This window comes from Capra hircus, chromosome 5 (assembly GCF_001704415.2).
Source record: "Capra hircus breed San Clemente chromosome 5, ASM170441v1, whole genome shotgun sequence".
Taxonomy (NCBI): domain Eukaryota; kingdom Metazoa; phylum Chordata; class Mammalia; order Artiodactyla; family Bovidae; genus Capra; species Capra hircus.
In genome coordinates, this window is record NC_030812.1 from 70,528,973 (window position 1) to 70,552,269 (window position 23,297).

General features: G+C 46.3%; 1 protein-coding gene across 2 annotated transcripts in view; it reads right to left on the reverse strand.

The window, feature by feature from the left end:
• The window catches only part of LARGE1 (LARGE xylosyl- and glucuronyltransferase 1), a 609,955-nt gene that overhangs the window by 47,910 nt on the left and 538,748 nt on the right, over positions 1-23,297 (reverse strand). For both annotated transcript variants that reach the window (XM_018048226.1, XM_018048227.1), the window contains one exon: positions 10,916-11,071. In XM_018048226.1, coding sequence (XP_017903715.1) covers positions 10,916-11,071 — 156 coding nt within the window. The remainder of the gene's footprint in view (positions 1-10,915; positions 11,072-23,297) is intronic.

Consider the following 23,297-nt stretch of genomic DNA (forward strand, 5'->3'; position numbering starts at 1 on the left):
AGCAAGAGCACCTAGTGGAAGATGCTCCATGGAGGGCAGAGCCACAAGACGGAAGGAATCTGGACCCTGATCATGGAGAAGAGCCACCTGCCAATTAGGAACACCTGCTTGGACTTTGTGTGAGTCATAAACTTCCAGCATGCCAAGCCCATTTTATAAGTAATTGTGTTCCCATAACTAACATGCTTACTTGAACTCTTTGAGTCAGTAAGTGATGAAGACAGTACTACAGACCAATTCAGAAGTCTCTAAGGCCACCCCTTCTTGTGACACGTGTCCTTCTGATGCCTTAGGACAACAGGTAGAAACATGGGGATAAAATTACACTCAAGAGTGTTGCTTTACACTTTCGGCACTTTTCACTTTCAGCAGCCTTGATATCCATTTCTTCATCTGTCCCTCCCAGTAAGTATATGAGACCAGGAGGGCTACCCTCTTGCCCCTAGTAGACGGATGAGGAAACTGAAGCTCCAGGGATGTGCTCAGAAAAGCTGGGACCCTAACACATCTCTTGGAACCTCATTCACGGTTCTTCCCTGTGGTTTCCATGAAGCGGTTAAATTTTATTAAACCACATGGACAGGCAGAAAAAAGATTACCAACTCACTGGTTGCCTGCTGTGTGTACTAATGATCAAAGTTCCAGGAACCCAAAACACTGTTTTCCAAGGAAACCAAACCATGGGCCACTTTCATTCTTTCATGGGAAGGGAGAGACATGGGCTTAGGACCATTCAGTGAAGGTTCAGAGACGTCTTCCCAGCACTGACCGAGGCTCTGAGAAGATACAGAAGAAAATGGCATGGTCTGCTGCCTCCCAGGTATCACCATTAATGTGAACATCCCACACAATTAAGAGGCCCTTATTTTATGCCAAGCCCCACGCCAGGAATGCGGAATGAACCCAAGTGTCTGCACTTAAATTGTTTATACCATCTGGTCGGGGGAATAAAGAAGTGAGTTAGCAATTGTAAAAACTGTGTATTCATAATACAAATAAAATGATGGGGGGCTGGGGAGGGAAGGGTGGTGGTGTGCTGTGTGCTACACTGACCTAAGCTCCTGACCTATCTTTCCGTATTTAGCCCTCATCAAGCCTACCAGGTAGGAACAGTCCTACTTGATTCCCATTTTACAGAAGAGAAAACTGAGGCACAGCGTTTGAGTGGCCTGAAATCCCATAGGGAGTATTCCTACCGTTTTACATGAGGCAATGTTGCTTCAGAGCTTTCCCTTATGTTTCATGCAAGGAGCCAGTTAGGGCAAAAGTAAGAGTAGGCAGAGGTCTGTGACAAAGATGTGGGAGAGTCAAGCACCTGGCAGGTTTGGACAGATGATGTTTGGATAGATCAGAGCCTAGGGGTGTGAAGGAGGGGTGTGTGCTTGTGGTCCTGCGAGTCTCTGGACCCTGGGCTCCTTCTTCATCCCCTCTCCTGGCCACCCAGGCAAACACTGGGATGCTTCAACTCTGGGATTTAACATGCCAAGGAGGGTCACTGGAGGCCGGCCTTGGGCAACCTGTCATGGGACTCAGTGCCATCCACTCTGGGTTCCTCTGCCCACTGCGTGATGAAGGAGCTGGTGACACGCGGCTCGCATGTGAGAGCAATGATGCACTCCAGGGTTTCTCTGGGGTTTCTCGGGGATACAGCTGTTTCTACAGAGCCATCTGTTCCCCGGAACTGCCGTGCAATGATGCTGTAAAGGGTTTGTAGGATCTGTTTATATGTGTCTTATTTTTAACTTCTCGTTAAATCATGGTGGTGCCGTTTTCTTTCCTTCTTAGTGAGCTCAGTATCTGGGTGTGTGACCCTGCAGGCAGCCCATCACCCTTGCAGCACAAGGGCATTGAGCTTGGAATCCCTCATTTCAGCAATGAGGCAGAGATCTCAGAGCAGCTGGACGGGAGGGTGTCCAGGATGAGATTTCTGGTCAACACTAGTAATGAGACCTCCTGCACCCTGCAGCCCTGCTCACACCTTACCCCTCTGAGCTCTCATCCCAGCCTGGGCTCGGTTTGTTTACTGACCATTGTATAAGTGAGAAAACTGAAGCTCATGGAAGGCAAGAGTTACATTTGAAGGCACAGATCTAGTCCTAGGGCCAGGTTTTCTGATTTTTAAGTACAGGGATCTTTCCAGAGCACCACCAATACTTTAAGACAAGGATTTGTAATAGTTAATTTGTTTGACAAGATTTATCGAGCACATACCAGGCAGTCTTTTATAGGCATAAAGTTATACTGATGAAGGAAACAGATAAACAGCCACATGATCCCAGAGCTTACATTCTAGTTGGAGAGATATAACCAAAAAAATAAATAAGTCCAGAATATAATCATTGATTGGTGATAAGAGCTTCAGAGAAAATGAGAAGCAAGAGCTCTGGGAGACGGGGTGTGGGGGTTGGGGCAGATATGACAACTTTAGATTGGGGAGTGTTTTCAGTAGTTGTAAAATGACCACTCAGCTTGACACCAGTTCCAGAGCTGCTGCCAACCTATCCTCTGAATTCCATTCTCTGAGCCTCCTTTTCCTCCTCTAAAAAGTAATGCTAATAATAACCACCTTGCAGGCTCATAAAAGAGTAAGAAAAATGATACAAACTAAAAGCCGCTAGAAGAATCACTGAATGACTTGTAGTTCCTCTTATGCTAATTATGTACGTCTTTCTGGGGCTTCCCTGAAGGCTAGGTGATAAAGAACCTGCCTGCCAAGCAGGAGTTGCAGGTTTGATCCCTGAGTCAGGAAGATCCCCTGGAGAAGGAAAGGGCAACCAGCCCACTCCAGTATTCTTGCCTGGGAAATTCTATGAGCGGAGGAGCCTGGCAGGCTACAGTCCACGGGGCTGCAAAAGAGTCTGACATGACTTCGCGGCTAAAGAACAACAGCAATATATTTTTTTGGCCATGTCACGTGGCATGCGGAACTTCCCCAAACAGGGATTGAACCTGTGTCCTCTGCAGTGGAAGCACGGAGTCTGAACCACTGGACCACCAGGGCAGTCCATCTTCTGTTAATTTTAAATAGGGATCTACATTCACTTGAGAAGCACGGCTTCAAAGTCAGGCAACCTGGTTTCCAATAATGGCCTCACCATGTAGGAATTGCTTGACTCACATAACGCATCTCCTCTGAGCTTTCTTATCTGTGAAATGTGACTTGTTGATGCCTCCCTCCCTTGATTGTGGTGAAGAAGAAAGTTGCATTTCCTCTTTACTTTCTCTGCAGGAAATCTCTAATTGTCAAAGGCCAGAAGAAACAGAGAAAGCTCTTTGAGTAGCACAGAGAGCTCTTCCAAGACAGGAGAGAGCACAGTGGCTGAGGCATAGGGCATGGATGCCCCCAGGAGGCTTTGGCACCTCGTGTCATCACTGGGAAACTGTTACTGGTTCACTGGTGTGCTGTCTTGGGGACGATTCTGAGTCTGGGGCTGGCCCCAGATGGCTGAGCAAGGTCATCAATTAGTGATGTCTGCTGTGGGCATGGGATAAGAAAATTCTAAGTTGGGGGCTTCCCTGGTGGCTCAGTAGTAAAGAATCTGCCTGCTAATGCAAGAGACACAGGTTTGATACCCAGTCAGGGAGGACCCCATGTGCCATGGAGCAACTAAGCCTGTGTACAACTCTTGAGCCTGTACTCTAGAGCGTGAGAGCCAAAACTACAGAGCCCACGTGCCACAGCTACTGAAGCCCGCCCATCCTAGGGCCTGAGCCATTGCAATGAGAAGCCTGCACACTGCAACCAGAGCACAGCCCCTGCGCAGGGCAACCGGAGGGAGGTCCAAGCATCAGTGAAGACCCAGCAAAGCCAAAAAGAAAGAAAGAAAGAAAAGAAAACTGTTTGCTGACACTGTCTACTGACTTACAATATAAATGTGAAAACTCAGTGATGTCCGGTCTTTTTTTTTTCACCCCTTGGATGTTTTGTTTCATAATTTAACTAACATGACAGCGGATAATTATTTTACCATTGGACTTTGACCATTGGATTCCCCCCGCCCTTTTTTTTTAATTGGCTGCTAGAGGAAGGATGCACAGAGTGGTGAGCCCAGAAAGGGCTATTCTGAAGTTGATGAACTGAAAGTGACAGCTGTCAGAATGAAATCTGCAGAATAAGCAGAGAGCAGTCTGAGGCCATTTCCCGCCAGGATAAACAGCATCTTCCCTCCTCTGGCCAATTCCTGCTCCTTCAGCCTACTCAGTGCAACCTTAGTCACTGAAAATTAAGGAAGGGCATGTACTTCCCATCCAAATTGGAAAGTATAAAACATCTATAACAATATATATTTTAATGGCCTTGCATTTAAAAAGGTGAGTTTCTTTTATCTGGAAAAAAATCCCTGAGGTGGAGCAAGGCACTCTTGATGATAAAAGCAGCCTGCTATAAACACAGTGCCTGGGGGACAGTTACATGTTTCTGGATAACACACTGTATGGAAGCGACACTATCTGCCCAGCTGTTGGGGACTGCAGGGGGTGTCCTTATTTTTCACTGCTCCAAAGGACAGCACTCAGATTAGTGGATTATTTCCAGAAGCGGGGATTTCAACTCAACATGAGGAAGAATGGGGCTTAGCATCTGGAGCTTTCTAACAGTGCAGTAAGCTGTTGGAGATGGTGGGCTCCCTGTCTTTGGGAACATTCCAGCAGAAGCCAGATGCGAGCCTGTTAGGGATGCTGTAGAAGGATTTTTGCATGGATTAGGGGGTGGAGAATATCCATGATTATCCAGCTGTGTTCTGAGGAGTCCCAGGGTTTCTTGGCTATGCTTGAGGGGCTGGGTTGCTGAGGAAAGGGGAGAGAAATGCTAATATATAAAATTCTAGCCTCCATTGCGACTTCAATCAAATTATAGTAACTAAAGCCTAGTGAGTGCTTATGGCATTACACAGATTAATTTACTGGTTCCAAGAAGAGATGCCCAGACAAACTACAGGACAGAAGCAACTGTGTCCCATTAGCTACTGTCATTCTGACCACACGTGGAGCCCGAGCTCTTCTAAACAAAATCATCTTGCTTTGGAGCAAGTACCTCAGAGGCTGGAAGATGGGGTCTGCTGCTTACTGAAGGGTTGAATCCCCAACTTCCTGAATTTATGTTCTGTCTCTCCTACTTTTCCTTTTTCCTGTCTCTTTCCCTCTTTCTTTCTGGCACCGAGACCAACCAAATGGCCTCTTCCTTCCTACCCAAATTCTCTTAGTTGCAGGGAAATCTACCTGGGATTGATTGTTTGAATCAGAGCAAATGTGATAGTCCCCGCTCATGCTTTATACACAGAGATGTAGGTCCATTTCTCTACTAGGCCTTCCAAGAAAAAAAAAAAATCTTAAAGACCCCAAACCCATTTGTGTAACAACAGATTATGATCAGGCAGGTGGTTTGTAAAAAACCCCATCTCAATGAATATTGTGTTCTGGGTGCTGAGCCCTATTTTTGGCGATTTAACTTAAGTTATCTGTGAGACACTATGACAAAGGCATCATTTCCTGCAGCTACTTATCGGATGATGAACCTGAGGCCCAGAGCATCCATGTGACCTCTCCAAGGTGCCTGTGTCTACTGAATGAGCAGCCTGGAATGACCAGAAAGCTTATCATCATCACCTTCTCCATAAAGGAATAATAATGACACAAAATTGAACTTGCGCAGTCCCCTGTGTACTCATGCTGGCTTTGCTAGAGGCAGAGTGCCATGCTCCTGTTCACCTCTGGTCCCCACTGACCATGCTGCTCCCTCCACTCTCCACACCTTCTCATTCCTCCTTATTCATCCTTTGAATTCCACCTCCTCCAGGAAGTCTTCCCTGATGCACCTTCTCTCCTCTTCTTGTGTGCTCTCAAAGCACCACACTGTCCCGGCACTTCTCACACTGATGACAACCTCCTGCCTGTCTGCACCCCTCACTAGACAAGCACTGTGAGAGTCGGGCTTTGATCTGCACTGCTGCCCCAGATCACTGGCCCTGTGGCTGGTGACTGTTTGAATGACTATCTGCCGAGTGGATGAACATGTCTTGAGACTTGGTGCCTGCCACTGCAGCCCTTTTCCACCTGGGATCTGCAGTTCAATGGAGAGGTCCCTGACTTCCTCACTTTAAGAAGACCACTATCAATACACTTCTCACGGCTCCAATGACCTCTTCCCAGAACTGAGAGCAGTCGGCTTTGGGCCAGATCCAAGGTCTTACCCCTTCCCTGTGGCAGTGGTTACAGATAACACTGGGCAGGCGGCAAGGGACCAGGGCTGCAGAGATGTGTTTCCAGGCTGTATGTTACAGACTCCTGCTCTAGCCCCTCTCACTTTGGGCCAGCCAGGCTGGAGGCGGCTGCCTGTAACAGGGCCCAGGGACCTGCTGCCTCGGTTTATGGGTACTGGCTGCACTTGCTCCCCTGTCCTCAGTGCCCACAAAACACTCCAGCTGTCTTTGTCCACATTGCCGCTGCCCCTGCTCAGAGCCCCACTGCCACCATTTTTGCCTGGGATGCAGCAATGGCCTCTCACTAGGCTCCCTGCTTCTAGTCTAGACCCTTCCATTCTATTCTCAACCCAGAGCAACTTTTCTCAAATGTAAACCTGACTACATTTGAAGCCCTCTGGGGACTCTTCACAGCCAACAGGATTCAATTTAAATGCCCAAGCATAGCCAAGGCCCTACAACGGTCAGCTTCATTCTCTGCCCTTCTCCCGATATGCCTCTGCTCCAGCAGAGAAACCACCAGCATGTTCTTTGTGAACTCTCTACTTCTTGGTTTTCAGGTCTGGTCCTTCATTCTGCTCTTTTTGTAAATATTTAAAGAGTGTTCATTATGTGCTTGCTGCTATGCTAGGGGTGACTGGTACAGGTAGAGTGTCTAACAGTCTTATACTTGGGGGAAAAAATAGGGAAAAAATGACATGAATAAAGTAATTGTGGACAGCATGTATGTGCTGATGAAAAGAAAATAGGGCACCTCACAGAGAGTGATGTAAAGGGTTACCTGAGGCTGGGACAGGCCGGGTATGCCAGGACTTGAGAAGCAAGGCCCTGAGGATGGTAGGGGGAGCCTGGGACGTTGGAAGGAACACAGAGGTCGTGGGTGTGGGCTCACAGTGTCAAGGCGAGAGTTTTTTGGGGGACAGTTGGGGTGAGCCTTTAGAGAAGGCCGCTCTTCCCATACCCGGGCAGACTGTCCTCTCACCATCTCTGACACTGACCATCTCCAGGGCCTGGAGCAGCCTCTAATTTCAACCGTGGTGCCCTGCATGGCACCTGGCAGGTGGCCAGCTCTCCTAAGTACTTATTCACCAAGTAAATGCAGCCACAGATTCCAAGAAGGACTATAGACGATTTCTCCCCTCTGATGATCCACCAGGGGAGACTGGCGTAGGAAGGGCTGGTGAGTCACCGTTAAAGGCAGTTCCACTTCGTAAGGCATTGAGCAGCACACCACGGGAACTCACCCCTACAGAGATTAACGGATGACATCACCCTGCAAGGCTTTGTATTTGAGCCTCTTCTGTGGAGGAAAAAAAAAAAAAGGGAGCAGGAGAACAGTATATATTTAATGTTTAGGGGAAAAGTGCTGAATGGGCACTCAAATATTGATGATGATAACAAATTCTGACTTGAGTGAAAAGAACGGAAGGAAAACTCAGAACAACACAGTGTTTGTGGAGGCCTCTAAGGGCGTCCCAGAGTCTGAGATGGAGGTCAAGAGCTTAATGGGTTTGTTTCCTCTCTGGTGAGTGGAAAAGAAGGGCAGATGCTGAGGAAGGCACGGAGGGTGACTAGAGAAAGGCTGGAGATTGAGGGGATGATGCTGTGACCTGGGGGTAAGTGCAGAGAGTGGGGTGGCTGTGCTACTGGTCATCCTGATAAAGGGCCAGGTAGGTGCATGCTGGCACAGCCTCCCGCTCTGCCCCACCCCTCGCCCCCACCCGCACTAGAGCCTAAAAGAATCCTCCTGAAATCCAAGAATACAAGCAACAGTAGTAAGACAAAATCCAGACTCTCTAACCCACTTCCAGCGTCCTTCCAGCCTGCCTCCTGCTTCCCTGGCTGCTCGGCATCTCCTGCTCTCCACCTTTCCTATCAGCCCCTGGTCCATCCTTCCGGTCCTCACAGCAAGCCTGCCCGGCCTCAGGACATCCATGCCAGCAACTCCATCCACCTGGAACCCGCTTCCTTTGCTGTTCTCGTCCCCTTCCCCACTTTCTGCAGTGTGTGTATGTTTAGTCACTCAGTCATGTCCGACTCCTTATGACCTTTGAACTATGGTCTGCCAGGCTCCTGTCCATGGGATTGTCCAGGCAAGAGTACTGAAGGGGGTTGCTCTTTCCTCCTCCAGGGTATCTTTCTGACCCAGGATCAAACCCACGTCTCCTGCGAGTCCTGCATTGCAGGTGGACTCTTTACCCCCTGAGGCATCAGGGAAGCTGTACTGCAGTATAGTTGGTCTACAAAAAAATGACACACAGAACAATCTAGTGAGTTTGGCTATATTTATGTTCTCATGCTACTATGACCACGTTTAAGGTATTAAAGATAACCATCGCCTCCAAAACTTCCTTGGTTTTTCCTTTGTGTGTGTGTATGTGTGGTTAAGATCACTTAACACGAAATCTACAGTTTTAAATATATTTGTAGAGGGCATCTCTGGAACGAACTGCACCTTTATAGCCCCTGGACATCAAGTCCTCATGACCCCCTCTCCCCAACCCCTGGGAGCCACCATTCTGTTGTCAGCATCAGTACGTGGGACTAGTTCAGAAGCCTCACACGTGAGGACTTGTGCAGTGTTTGTCCTTCTGTGACCGATTCATTTCATTAAAACAATGTCTTCCAGGTTCATCCATGTTGTCACAAATGATAAGACTGGCCTCATTTTTAAAGTGGAACAATATTCATTGTGTATGTACATACTGCCTTTTCCTTATCCATTCACCTGTCAATGGATACTTAGGTTGCCTCCATAGCTTGGTTATTAAGAATACTGCTACACTGAACACGGAAATGCAGATACTGCTCCAGGATTTCAATTTACTTTGGGACATATGCCCAGAAGTAGGGCTGCTGGATCATATGACAGTTCTACTACTATTATTATTTTTTTTTTTGAGGAACCTCCATTCTGTTTTCCATAGCAGCTGCACCATTTTACATTCTACTGACAGTGGACAAGGTTTCAACTTCTCCACGCCTTTGCCAACTCTTATTACCTTTTGTTAACAGCCTTCCTGACAGGTGTAAGGAGATATCCCCTCCTCGTGTGACTTTGACTTGTATTCCCCTGATCCTGTGCTCTTCCACAACTGTCTCTTTCTTAAATTTGAGTCTCAGATAAAATGTCACCTCCTCAGAAGTCCTCCTTGATTTCATATGTCATTATGTAACACGTGCCACTGGCTGATGATTTTTCCTGATAGCTTGTCTAGTTATTGTGTCTTCCCTACTAAAATATTAATCTCAGCACCATGAGAGCAGGGATCATTGTCCTGTGAATGAATCCTCAGTGCTCAGAATAAGAAGGCCTTCAATAAATGTTGACTGATTGAATGAACCAGTTACTCATGTGTTTAATACTAAGGGTCAAGGAAAGGACAGGGACCAAATATTTATCAAGCATCTAACATAGGGCAAAGATTGAAGGCAGGAGGAGAAGGGGATGACAGAGAATGAGGCGGTTGGATGGCATCACCAACTCAATGGCCATGCTGCTGCTGCTGCTAAGTCGCTTCGGTCGTGTCCGACTCTGTGCGACCCCTTAGATGGTAGCCCACCAGGCTCCCCCGTCCCTGGGATTCTCCAGGCAAGAACACTGGAGTAGGTTGCCATTTCCTTCTCCAATGCATGGAAGTGAAAAGTGAAAGTAAAGTCACTCAGTCGTGTCTGACTCTTCGCGATCCCATAGACGGCAGCCTACCAGGCTCCTTTGCCTATGGGATTTTCCAGGCAAGAGTACTGGAGTGGGTTGCCATGAGTTTGAGCAAATTCCTGGAGAGGGTGAAGGACAGGGACACTTGGTGTGCTGCAGTCCATGGGGCCACAAAGAGTCAGGCACGACATAGCAACTGAACAACAACAACGGCAACATGGGGCAGATGCTGACCGACATGGATTTCACAGAGTTTCTCAGTCTCAGAATAGCCCTGTGGCAGTTTTTCTTATCTCTATGTGACAGATGAGGAAACTGAAGCACAGAGAGATTGAGTAACTTGCCTGAGATCACAGAAGTGGAAATCAGAAGGGATTAAAGCCCAGCCAGGCCAAGCTGATCCCACACGCCCTGCCTTTTCCACTATAATAAGCTGCTTCCCCACATCCTACTCCTTAGAGCTTCAAATCAGTCTCAACTTTGCTCCTACATGCTGTGTGACCATGAGCAAACTGTGCAACCTCTCTATGTCTAAAATGTCTTCAACTCTAACTGGGGAAAAAAAGGTTTCTATGAGCATCAAATAAGATATACAAAGAAATTATAAACAGTGAAGAAACAGGATAATACAGTAAATGCCAGCTATGTCTGTGATCTAGCTATGAAGATATTTTGTGCCTTGTACTGACCCTGAATCCTGGGTCTCCCATGTGGGTGCTGTGTCCACAAAGCCCTCAGAGTCCCCAGGTGTGGAGAGACCCTTTGCCTGTTGTTTCACTGAGTTTTTTCTCACACTGATCCCTCTGCTTGACAGCTCCCTTCTGACTTTACCTGGTCTGGGCACACGTATCCCCTCTGCATCCACAGAGATGAGCATGGAAGCGACCTGCTGATGTGTCCCCCACCCCACACCGCCCTGTTCCCCACTCCAAGGTGGGGATGACACCTGGTTCCTTCTGGGCTTGCCCTGAGCCTGGCACAGAGCCAAGCACTGGAGGTCCTTGGCAGACCATCAGAGAGGCCACCCCTGCCTGAGTGGCCGAGTCCTGGGGCCACTCACATTTTCACTGTTGACGTCAGCCTCACTGGGGCAGCCGAACAGCTCTCGTCGCAGGAGGTTCCCATCATACTCCAGGAAGGTCAGGTAGAGGTTGCGGAAAAACTCCACATGCTTGTTCTTCACCCGCAGCTTCTTGGGGGAGTTCCAGTGAATGACCTGGTGGGCAACAAAGATACAGTCAGGCCAGCAGGACCTGTGCTTGTGGGAAGCTTGGCTGGGCACTGGTCTAAGCACTATCTTGGGGCCTTCGCATCCATCCATCCATCCGTCCATCCATTCATTCATCTATCCATTCATCATTCAGCATTTATGGTCCAGGGGTTAAGAGCCAGGTGCTGAAGCCAGACTGCCTAGAGTCACATCCTGGCTCTGCTCTGGGTAGTGGTTTAATCTTGAGCAGATTGCTGAATCTCTCTGTGCCTCAGTCTCCTCATCTGTGAAATTGAATAGTAACAGCTCCAGCTGAGATCAGTCTTTTAAGCTTTTGCCTCTCAGCTCCAAACCTGCTTTCTGATGCTGAAGCCAGGACTCTGCAAACTCTACTTCTGCTCTGCCAGCTACTTTCTATTCATGAGAGGGAGACAAAGTCAGGAGGGGGAGAAAGAAAGACTTGCCCGTTCCTTTTGCTTCCTGTCCCTATGTCCTTTCTCCTCCTAGCTGTGGCACTTCCTTCAGCAGCAGCTAAACCCACTCTGCAGTTTCTCCAAAACTCAGACCCCGCTTCATGGTCCTTTGTCCCCACCTGGTGCTGCTGGCTCAGGAGTTGCCTGCAGACCCCACCTCAGAGTGTGGCTTCCAGCCCCGAGCTGGACTAATTTCCACCTCTTCCCTCTGTTCCTTCAGCTCCAGAGGTGGGAACTGCTTCTTGCAATTTTCTATTTTTGCTTTTATAGTTACCAAGTGAACTCTTTACATCTAGTTATCATTTTTAAAGATTAAATTCTCTGTTCAAATAATTGGTATGGTTTTTGCCTCCAGCCGGGACTGACGGATGCACTGTGTCCCAGAGCTGCTGGGAAAAATCAACTCATTAATACATGTAAAGCATGGAAGTACTGCCTGGAATAGGACAAGTATATGCAGACTCTGACTATTAAGTGCCTACAGTATACAGAGTCGGGAGATGGCAGAGGCCCCTGTTGGCAGTGCCCGTCTGTGGCCTGCTGGGGAGATGGGTCCCCAGACAGGTAATAGGAGGCAATCATGGAGGGAGGATCAAGAAGAAATGGCATCTCTGGAAGCTCAGAGAAGCATCTCTTAGAAGGAGACTTAGCCCTTGCCACCACGTGGGGCTTGAAGGGTGGAAGAGGGGAGACTCTCCTGAGATATGCCCAATCGGGGCAGAAGGAGGTCCCGGGCCAGACATTAAAATAATTGCATGCGAGCTGGTGACACTCACACCCAGTGGGGATGTCTTTGCTGTGAAAGATGCCGGTGCTTGCCAAGTGCTGAGCCAGCAGGAAGGCTGATGGATGTGCATCTGACTCAGGAAACCTGAGCTTCTTCATCAGGGAGAAACTTTAACTAAGGCAGAAGGCAGGGGCGGCCTGTGAGCCTCCCAACAAACAAATCGTAACTTTGCATTCACAAACCTGCCGGAAACTCTGGAGACACCGTGTCCTTAAATGCTCCAAATGAACCCATTTGAATCCCACTGTCCGTTTTACAAAGATGGTACTTTGACCTGCCCATATTTCACAGCAGTCAGGTTGCAGAGCTGAGACACAAACCTAGCTCTGAATCCCAAACCCCAGGTTCCTGAGTGCTGTTGTGTTCTGTGTTAATGGCTGAAAACCTGCAGAGAGATGGTTCGCTCACAATCACGTGGTGAGTTTGGACCAGGCCAGGGCTGGGAGGAGGATACAGGCTCCCACTGCTCCCCCACTGCCTCCCACCCGCCACTTACTCCCGGCCATCTCTCATCCCACTATGCCTCATTCTGCTGTGTCTGCCAAGGGATCTAGATTTGTGAATCATCTAAGGCAAAATATGAGATTGTATAAAAAGCAGCAAAGGTTAAAGGAAGGTAGGAGGAGAAGATGGTGGGTCACTAGCAGGCCAAGGGGGTTTTAGGAAACCCTAGGAACATGGCTTCACTAGTGGCTCAGACGGTAAAGAATCCGCCTGCAGTGCAGGAGACCTGGGTTCAATCTCTGGGTCAGGAAGATCCCCTGGAGAAGGGAGTGGCTACCTACTCCAGTATTTTTGCTTGCAGAATCCCATGGACGATGGAGCCTAGTGGTTGCAGTCCATGGGGTCCCAAAGAGTTGGACGTGACTGAGCGACTAAGCAGGCATGAAGCTGGCTGCCCTCTGATAGGTAAGTGCACTCAAAGTCTATTAATATATATTCAGATTTACCTTTGCCACCTAGGATTTAATCATCAGAACACAGAACACTCCATTCCCCTTTGCTAGGCTCTACAGAAGTAAGTAAAATATCTATTGTTTCACGTTCACTTTTCACTTTCATGCATTGGAGAAGGAAATGGCAACCCACTTCAGTGTTCTTGCCTGGAGAATCCCAGGGACTGGGGAGCCTGGTGGCAATCAGCAGCAGCAACACTGATTATATGCTAGGCATTGGCCAGGGCTGCTGGGGTGAGTGAGTGTGAGTGTGTGAGTGAGTGTGAGTGTGTGAGTGTGTGAGTGTGTGTGTGTGTGTGTGTGTGTGTGTGTGTGTGTGTGTGTGTGTGTGTGTGTGTGTGTGTGTGTGTGTGTGTGTGTGTGTAAAGTTTTATATTCAGTCCTCAAAACAACCTGGCAAATTTTTTTCTGTTATCATTCTTATTTTACAGGCAATAATCCTGAGAGTCTCTCAGTAAGTAGTAAATCCTAATTCTAAATTGGGTCTTACTCCCAAATCTTTTTCTTTCTACCACATCATTCATTCATTCAAAAAAATATTAGAATGAGCAATAACTCTGTCAGGTACTGACAGGGTCTGTGACTGCATTGCGTGCATATGCTAAGTCGCTTCAGCTGTGTCTGACTTTTTGTGACCCCATGGACTGTGGCCCTCCAGACTCCATGGGATTCTCCAGGCAAGAATACTGGAGTGCGTTGACATGCTCTCCTCCAGGGGAATCTTCCCAACCCAAGGATGGAACTCACATTTCTTAGGTCTCCTGCACTGGCTGCAGTGATGTACTCAAAAGGTCAAAGTTCTATGTCTGGAATTTACAACTGAGGGGAAGAGGCAGATATTACATAACCACCCATTAAGTATGACGCGTGCTTTTTAAACAGATGGTAAAGAGAAGCTGTTGGTGGTCATTTTTGGGCTGAGTCACTGCAAGTTTAGAGAAACTAAGACACAGAGGGAGAAAGGGACTTGCCCAGAGTCACAGCAGGGGGAGAAGTGGTGCCCAGCTCTGCCTCCCAGGCCGCTGCTCCTGCCACTAAGTCATGAGCCTGCTTCTGAAACTCCGACTCAGGATGAGTATTTCTGATAATTCTGATCAGCACGTTTCTGACTACTGAGAAATCTCATTTCCTGGTCCCTTGAGGGGCAGAATCACCCACCATCGCTGGCTCAGGGGCAGCAAGTTGGTGGTGTGGATGATATACATTGACGAGCTTTCACCTATGAGAGAAATTGACACTGGGAATGTGCCCCAAAAACATTTTTGCAAGAATCCAGAAGTACTTCTGAGTCTCTGAAAACCGATCTTAACTTATTCTGCTTGCTGGGACACATTAGCACGGTAATAAAAATATTACTAATATTAGCAGCTAACACATATTGGATGCTCGCTATGTGCCAAGCACTGCTCTGGACACTTCACTTTTTATAGCTCATTGATCCTTTACTTAATACTACAAGTGATATTCTCACGATCTCATCTTACAGGTAAGGGAAGTCCAGCAAATCTCCCCGAGCCACAGAGCTAGAGAGTGGGAGATGCAGGATTCAAACCCAAAGAGGTAGAGACATTAAGAATCTCTCTCTTATTTCTCCCAGGCAATCATCAAATGACTGATTACAGCAATGAACATGAGATTTTCAGATTACAGGATGAGAAATGATACCTGCTCTCCCCTCCTGAATGCAGAGATTGCACCCAAACCTGGAATACAAAGGCTGCAGGGTGATTTAGCGCTTCTCAGATATACAAGCTGAACCTCCAACAGAGGGAAGTTGAGGGGTGGCATCCACATTGCATGGCGGGTGGGCTGCAGAAGCTGCCAGGCATTGGGGGCCCCAGGATGTGATCTGATTGGATCTGAAAAGTCTGTAAAGGCTGAAAATACGTGCAGACTTAGAGTCAGCCTGAGATAAGCCTGAGAAGTTGATGGAAATTGACTACTGTCCAGGAAACTTAAACATTATCTGAGAAGACAGCGGAAGTCAACGTGATTAAAGGAGAAACAAACTGTCACCCATCAAGGGTGCAGGAAACAGCATTTCAAAGACTGAAACAAGACCCTGCTACAAGGATAAGGCTATGGGAAGAGTGTAGCCAATACTTTGACTTCTGAAGTACTTGGAACCCACAAGTGAAAGCGTTAGTCACTCAGCTGTGTCTGACTTTGTGTGTGCATGGACTACAGTCTGCCAGGCTCCCCTGTCCATGGGATTCTTCAGGCAAGAATACTGGAGTGGGTTGCCATGCCCTCCTTCAAGGGATGTTCCTGACCTAGGGATCGAACCTGGGTCTCCTGCATTTCAGGTGGATCCTTTTACCATCCGAGGCACCAGGGAAGCCCTCTGGAACCCACAGGGCTCATAAAAATAATAGATGGTGCAAAACTGCTAAGAAATCAGAACCTGTGTGCAAATGCCAGGTAAATAAGAACACAGGGCTAATGTGTTCCAAGTTACTGAGATAAAGAGTATTTGGAAAATGGGTCTCTGTCTCAAAACCTCCACTGACTTTCCTGGTTCACAGAATAACAACTATCCTCTTTAGATCGGCAGTGAAACCTGTTCTACTTACAATTCCAACTCTAACTCCAGGAGAAAAGAACTTTCTGGTATTTCTTGAACATGTCTTCCATGACTCAGTGCCTCTGCATATGCCCCCCACCCCGCCCCCAGAATATCCTTATTTCTTCTCTACCATACACATGCCTGCTTATCCTTCATGGATGGGCTCAAATGCACCTCTTCTGTAATTCTCTCCTTGATGACTCATGTCAGAAGGTTGCCTCTGAGCAGTCTTTCTCTCTTCCCTATTTTTCATTCCTAACATTGATTTTGTTTGTAACTGCAATGTTCCTAGCCCCCGTGAGTGGCTCATGATTCATTCAAGATCCACCTAATCATGATGATTCTACTTTGATTTCCCAGACTCCCTTGCTGCTAGGGGAGACCATGTGGCCCAGGATTGCTCAAAAAGAGACAGCAAAGCATATATTTGATTTCTTAGTCATAAGGTTCAGATAAGATATCATTCTCCCACCCACTCACCTTTCTGTTGTGAATAGAGATGTGAAGATTGGCACTATGACAGCCATTCTGTGACTGTGAGGTCAATACACTGCTAATCTACAAACCAATTCTATAGTTGCTTATACCAGAACTCTTAGGCAAGAAATTCAAACCCCCTATTTTATTTTTAGCCATTACAAATTGGGTCTTCTGATTTTCATTGTGAGTATTCCTAATATAACACCCAAGGCAGTTGTTGGGTCCTTCCTTAATGCTCTTTTAGTTAATTCTATTAGAGAACTCATTGCATGCTCTTGTAATTAGTTATTTACATTCCTGCACCTGGCAGCGTTGGAGTAGGAATTTCTGAACCAGCAGGGACCATGACTTATTATTCTTCCTGAGTGCCATACAGCCTGCCAGGTAGTTAGTATTCAATAGTTGCAATTTCATTCAAGAATGGAAATCATGATGATGACATTCTCAATAATCCTCATTTTCTGTCTGTCTACAGCAAATCAGTTATAAAAGCCCTATTCATGTGGGCTTTAGGATGGAGAAACAGAGTCCCCTTTTCTTCGTCTAAGGACCAAACAGCTTGCCATTTTCTCTTGAAGGAGTTTAAGCTCCTCTGTTCTTCCCTTGTCTGGTATTTCAAGAAGGACAATGGTCTCACAAGTTCCTTTCCTTGTCATCTTCAGGATTATGATGCATGCCAGAAAAGAACAAGACACACACCTTATCCGAGTCCCAGCTCCAGCTCTTATCTGCAAGGTGGCTTGGACATGGCTGCCTAGTATCATGAAGACAGTCCCTCATCTATAAAAGGGATTAAGAGCAACTGCCTTGCAATGTGTGGTCAAGACCAGGACTGAGGGATTGATGGGCATGAAGGCATTTCGCTTGTATTTATTAAATTAAAAAATAAACCTGGTTATAGACTTCATGAAACAGCCACCTTATCAACTAGGAAGGCTGGATGAAAACAGGAACACAAAGAGGAATAAGCAATAAGACTTAAGAGGATAAACTGCAGGTTGAGGGAGCCGGGAGCAGAATGGTGGGATGCATACAGACAACACAGCCCCGAGGCGGGCCCTCCTGGTAGAACCTCAAGAAGGGGCTACGCACGAAGGCCGACACCCCAGTGGATTTAACTCCTTGGGCAGAGGCTGGAGAGTGCTAAAAGGTAGGGGAGAGAAGCAAATGTTACCTTCGCTTTTCCCAACTCTGTCGTCCAAACAACTTAACGTATCTGCACCTCTATTTTCCAATCTGTTAAAAGGAATTATCAATAACAATACATGCTTCAGAGGACCAGTGAGACAAGAAATGGAAAGATGTCCTCTGTGGAGCCTGAAACAGACCAGCACTCAGTGTGCAGGAGTCTCAGGAATATATGTGATCTGTCCCCATGGGATTGTCTTTAAAGTGATGCTGACCCTCAGTCTGTACTTAAACCTAGACTGTTGGTTCTGTGAATGCAAGACCTATGTTTGCCCATCTCTGCACACACAGTGACAGGTTTGGCCAGTGATTCCTGACTGCCATGGAATCCACTTCAATTTCCCGCTCCCAAACCATCAACTGCTAAAAGATTCTATTCCAATTCTCTCCCTTCTCTTTTCTCATTCCTGACAAGTGCCAGGTAGCTGCTATTAAATAAAAACAGTGTCCCTGATACTCAAGACTACAAGCCACAGATTCTGTGACTCTCCGCCTCCTTTTACAAAGGTTCCGGTTGTTTCTTGGTCTTCACAAGTCCCGGAAAAAAAATTCTCCCCAGACAAAAATGCATCATTACCCAGGAAAGGGGAAGAAAGACCAAACTAGTGATTATTTAGCTCCCTCATCTGGAAACTGTAGACACTTAGGCCAGGGCGTGCACCCGAGGCCTGTCTTACCGCTGATCATGTCTGGTCTGTCATCTGTAACATTTCTCATTTTTCCCTGCCTGAAGCGGTAGAGGTTGAGGAGAGGCAAAATGAAAAAACAGGAGAGTGGATAACTGAAAATACTCAGGGCTGGGAGGGCCGTAACTCTAAGGAGACTCAGTTATGTTCTCAAACATTCACCATGTTCAATGTTTTGTTTTGTTTTCTATAAAACTGGGAATACCAATCAACTTGAACTGGATTCTGTCTGGTCTATCTGAAGAATTCCAGATGGCCCTCTCAGAGCCAGAAGTGGGAAAGTGAGGCATTCAGCACAAGGATTTTCTATGATGTTGCCTAGCATGGCTTCTCTGCAGTCACTCGACCTGTGGATGGGGACCAGCCCTATGTGTTCCCTGCAGAGGGAATTAATTACTAAAACTTTACACCAAGTCCCCTATATCCAAACATATGAACGAGAGCACGTGTGTAAGTCCAACCAAGTTAGCCTAGGCACCCACCTAACACAACTGGCTATATAGTACTGTAATAGGATTATAATACTTTCCACACAAAAAATACATAAAAACAAACACAAAAAATAAAACATTTTTCATCTTACAGTACAGTACCTTGAAAAGTATAGCAGTGCCAACTACATCACTGCTGTTGTTAATGCTTACTTATGGACATCCTGGGCTTGAAGTAAAGATACTAAACTATTGTACACTATACAGTCAGTAGTCACTCAGTTGTGTCTGACTCTTTGCGACCCCATGAACCGTAGCACACCAGACCTCCCTGTCCATCACCAACTCCTGGAGTTCACCCAAACTCATGTCCATTGAGTCAGTGATGCCATCCAGCCATCTCATCCTCTGTTGTCCCCTTTTCCTGCCCTCAATCTTTCCCAGCATCAGGGTCTTTTCAAATCAGTCAGCTCTTCACATCAGGTGGCCAAAGTAATGGAGCTTCAGCTTCAACATCAGTCCTTCCAATGAACACCTAGGACTGATCTCCTTTTGGATGGATTGGTTGGATCTCCTTGCAGTCCAAGGGACTCTCAAGAGTCTTTTCCAACACCACAGCTCAAAAGCATCAATTCTTCAGTGCTCAGCTTTCCTTATAGTCCAACTTTCACATCCATACATGACTATTGGAAAAACCATAGCCTTGACTAGATGGACCTTTGTTGACAAAGTAATGTCTCTGCTTTTTAATATGCTGTCTAGGTTGGTCATAACTTTCCTTCCAAGGAGTAAACTTTTTTTAATTTCATGGCTGCAATCACTATCTGCAGTGATTTTGGAGCCCAGAAAAATAAAAGTCAGCCACTGTTTCCACATCTATTTGCCATGAAGTGATGGGACCAGATGCCATGATCTTCGTTTTCTGAATGTTGAGCTTTAAGCCAACTTTTTCACTCTCCTCTTTCACTTTCATCAAGAGGCTCTTTAGTTGTTCTTCACTTTCTGCCATAAGGGTGGTGTCATCTGCATATCTGAGGTTATTGAGATTTCTCCCAGAAATCTTAATTCCAGCTCATGCTTCTTCCAGCTCAGGGTTTCTCATGATGTACTCTGCATAGAAGTTAAATAAGCAGGATGACAATATACAGCCTTGATGTTTGGAGCCAGTCCGTTGTTCCGTGTTCAGTTCTAATTGTTGCTTCCTGACCTGCATATAGGTTTCAAGAGGCAGGTCAGGTGGTTTGGCATTCCCATCTCTTGAAGAATTTTCCACAGTTGATTGTGATCCACACAGTCAAAGGCTTTGGCATAGTCAATAAAGCAGAACTAGATGTTTTCCTGGAACTCTCTTGCATTTTCAATGATCCAGCAGATGTTGGCAATTTGATCTCTGGTTCCTCTGCCTTTTCTAAAACCAGCTTGAACATCTGGAAGTTCACGGTTCACATATTGCTGAAGCCTGGCTTGGAGAATTTTGAGCATTACTTTACTAGCGTGTGAGATGAGCGCAACTGTGCAGTAGTTTGAGCATTCTTTGGCATAGACTTTCTTTGGGATCGGAATGAAAACTGACCTTTTCCAGTCCTGTGGCCACTGCTGTGTTTTCCCAATTTGCTGGCATATTGAGTGCAGCACTTTCACAGCATCATCTTTTAGGATTTGAAAGAGCTCAACTGGAATTCCATCACCTCCACTAGCTTTGTGCATAGTGATGCTTCCTAAGGCCCACTTGACTTTGTATTCCAGGATGTCTGGCTCTAGATGAGTGAGCACACCATCGTGATTATCTGGGCAGTGGAGATCTTTTTTGTACAGTTCTGTGTATTCCTGTCACCTCTCCTTAATATCTCCTGCTGCGCAGTACACAAAAGCACAACCACCTGTAGAGGATGCACACATGTACCAGTCTACGCCAGACGCATGAACCAACTTACAAGACTGGACCTGCAAATGCATGTTCACATTGTTGAAAGTTTACAACTTGAAGGTTCGTATGAAGAGGACTTACTGTACTCACTTTCAAAGAATCCGCACAGGGCCCTCCAGGGTGTCTCTGTTGATTTGAGGACAAGGAGGACAGAAGGACGTAGGATCCACCTCCAGAGAGAGGTATGAAGTCTTCAGGTGAGGGATGCTATCGAGGCTGGTTGAGAAGCCAGTTTGGTAGAATGTTAGTAACACCCCCTGAGTCATTGCTTGGAAACTCCGAGAAGGCAAAGCTGGCTTCCAGGATCCCAGCAGGCCTTGCTGTCGCTTTTCTGTGTGCTCTGCGCTTTCCTTCACAGAATCAGACCTTGCTTTCTTCCGATGATTATAACAGGACTACTGGCCAGGCTTGACAGAGCAAAGGCATGCAACTTGAAGGGCATAGCCAATGAGACATTTCAGACCATTCGCGGGCATGAGTCCCAGAAAGGGGCAACAGAGTTGCCCTGCAGGGTCACTGAGGGAGAGAGGGGTCTCTCTCTTCAATTTGAGATCCTGAGTACTAGTCATTTTTACATTCCCTTGCTTGGATTTCTTCACAGTGTGTTTTGCTGCCTGAAAGGACCAGTTTGATCACTTGTTTTCTTAGCTGATATCTGTATTCTTCTCTGGAATATAAGCTTCAGAGAGCAGAGCCACCACTGACTGGTTCGCCATGTATGATCGGTGCTCAGTGTCTGGCCCACAGCACGCGTGCAATACGTATTTGTTGAATGACGAAGCTCTACATACTAGCCAAGGAGGCTGCCGGAAGTCACCTTGCTAGGACAGAGGAGGCAGAGAGCAAGAAACAGAGAGAGAAGGAGAGGCAGGAAGGGCTCTGTCACTGGAGCTTCCGTGTCTCACTGTGTCAGTGCAGAGGGCAGGATCCTGAACTCTCATACTGAGATGTACTGAGGAACAAATATGCCTGGCTAAGTGTATTACCAATCATACTAATATCTCTTTCAGTGCATTTATGAATATTACTTGATAATAACAATAATATTTAACTAAAATAACTGTCACAAAATGAACAAAGGACTTAAAAAGAGTCCTGCATTATAACCCAAAGTACAAAATAAATCTATACGAGCCCATGGGGATATGACTTCATGGTCTAAGAAATAAGTATAAATGGGGGAAAGAGATAAACTCCTTGGAGAAGAACCCCAGTGATATACGTAGATTCCACCCCCTCCCCAGGAGGTGGAGATCAATTTGCTCACTTCCAGTGTGGGGTAGGTATCAGGACTCACTTCCAAAACAGGAAGAAGGAAAGGGAAACAGTAATTTACAGCACAGAAGCCTGGCAAGGTGGTCCACTGGCTGACTGCAGGGGGCTCGGGTTTGATCCTTGGTCCAGGAACTAGATCCCATATGCTGCAATTAAAGATCTCATATGCCACAACAAAGACCCAGCACAACCAAAATGAAATAAAATAAAATAAAATAAAATAAAATATTCAAAAAGAAAAAAGAAAAAAAAAAAAAAGGAAAGGTGGTTATCAACCTTAGTGGTGCCACAGGTAGAGATGAGATTCCTCCAGACAGAATGTCATGAGGAGGGCATTTCACTTCTGAGACAGTCTTGCCAAAGACCTATATAACCTCGGTCTGATCACGAGAGAATACACATTTGAGGGATATTTATAAACTACCGTTATCGGTTCACACCTCTGAAGTATCAAGGTCAATCATGAAAGAAAAACAAAAAAGACTGAGAAACTGTCAGAGACTAAAGCAGACTACGGACATAAACGGTAGAACTGGTGAAATGAAGCTAAAGCCTGACGTTTAGTAACAGCAATGCACCCATGTTGGTATGTCAGTTTTGACAAGTTGGCAGTTGTTACATAAGATGCTGGCATCTCCAATGGCTCAGCAGGTAAAGAATCTGCCTGCAATGCAAGAGACACAGCAGATGCAGGTTCGTTCTCTGGGTCAGGGAGATCCCCTGGAAAAGGAAATGGCAACCCACTCCAGTATTCTTGCCTGGGAAACTCCATGGACAGAGGAGCCTGGAGGGCTACAGTCTAAAGGACAGCAGAGTCAGACGCAACTGAACACACAGACACACACAAGATGTGAACATCAGGGAAAACTGGACTCTACCTGCTACTTTTACATTTTTTCTTCAAGTCTAAAATTCTTCCAAATAAAAGTGTGTATTAAAAACAAAAAAAGAGTTCTATCTACAAAGGGACGACAGATTGAGCACACTAACAACACAAGCACGTGACCAGAAAGAAAACAGCCGAGCTGTTATTTCTGTTCCCAACACAAGCCCTTTCTTAGCTACATCCTCAAGTACAGAAATGCCTATCTAATTAGATCTGACAAGAAATTGGTTAAAGAAAAATTAAATCCTCAAGACTACCTCAAAAACAATTTACAACCATGATCGTTAAGGAAGAACTTCACCCCAAGTGTGTATTATGCCTCCAGATATTACTTAACGTTAGTACAAAGATGCATGATTAGCAAGACATTTAAAAACAAAGCATCCAGAATATGAAGATGAGCCTCTATAAATTTTTGATGACGTTTTAAGTCTTCTGATAGCCAGTCTTGAACTTTACAACGTTCACTAAAACCCCATGAAAAGGGTTCTGCAGTTTCTTTGGAGATTTCATACATCAAAATGAAAGATACTAAAATCCAATAAGGAAAACACTTGTTTTTCCTGCCTTGGCAAAA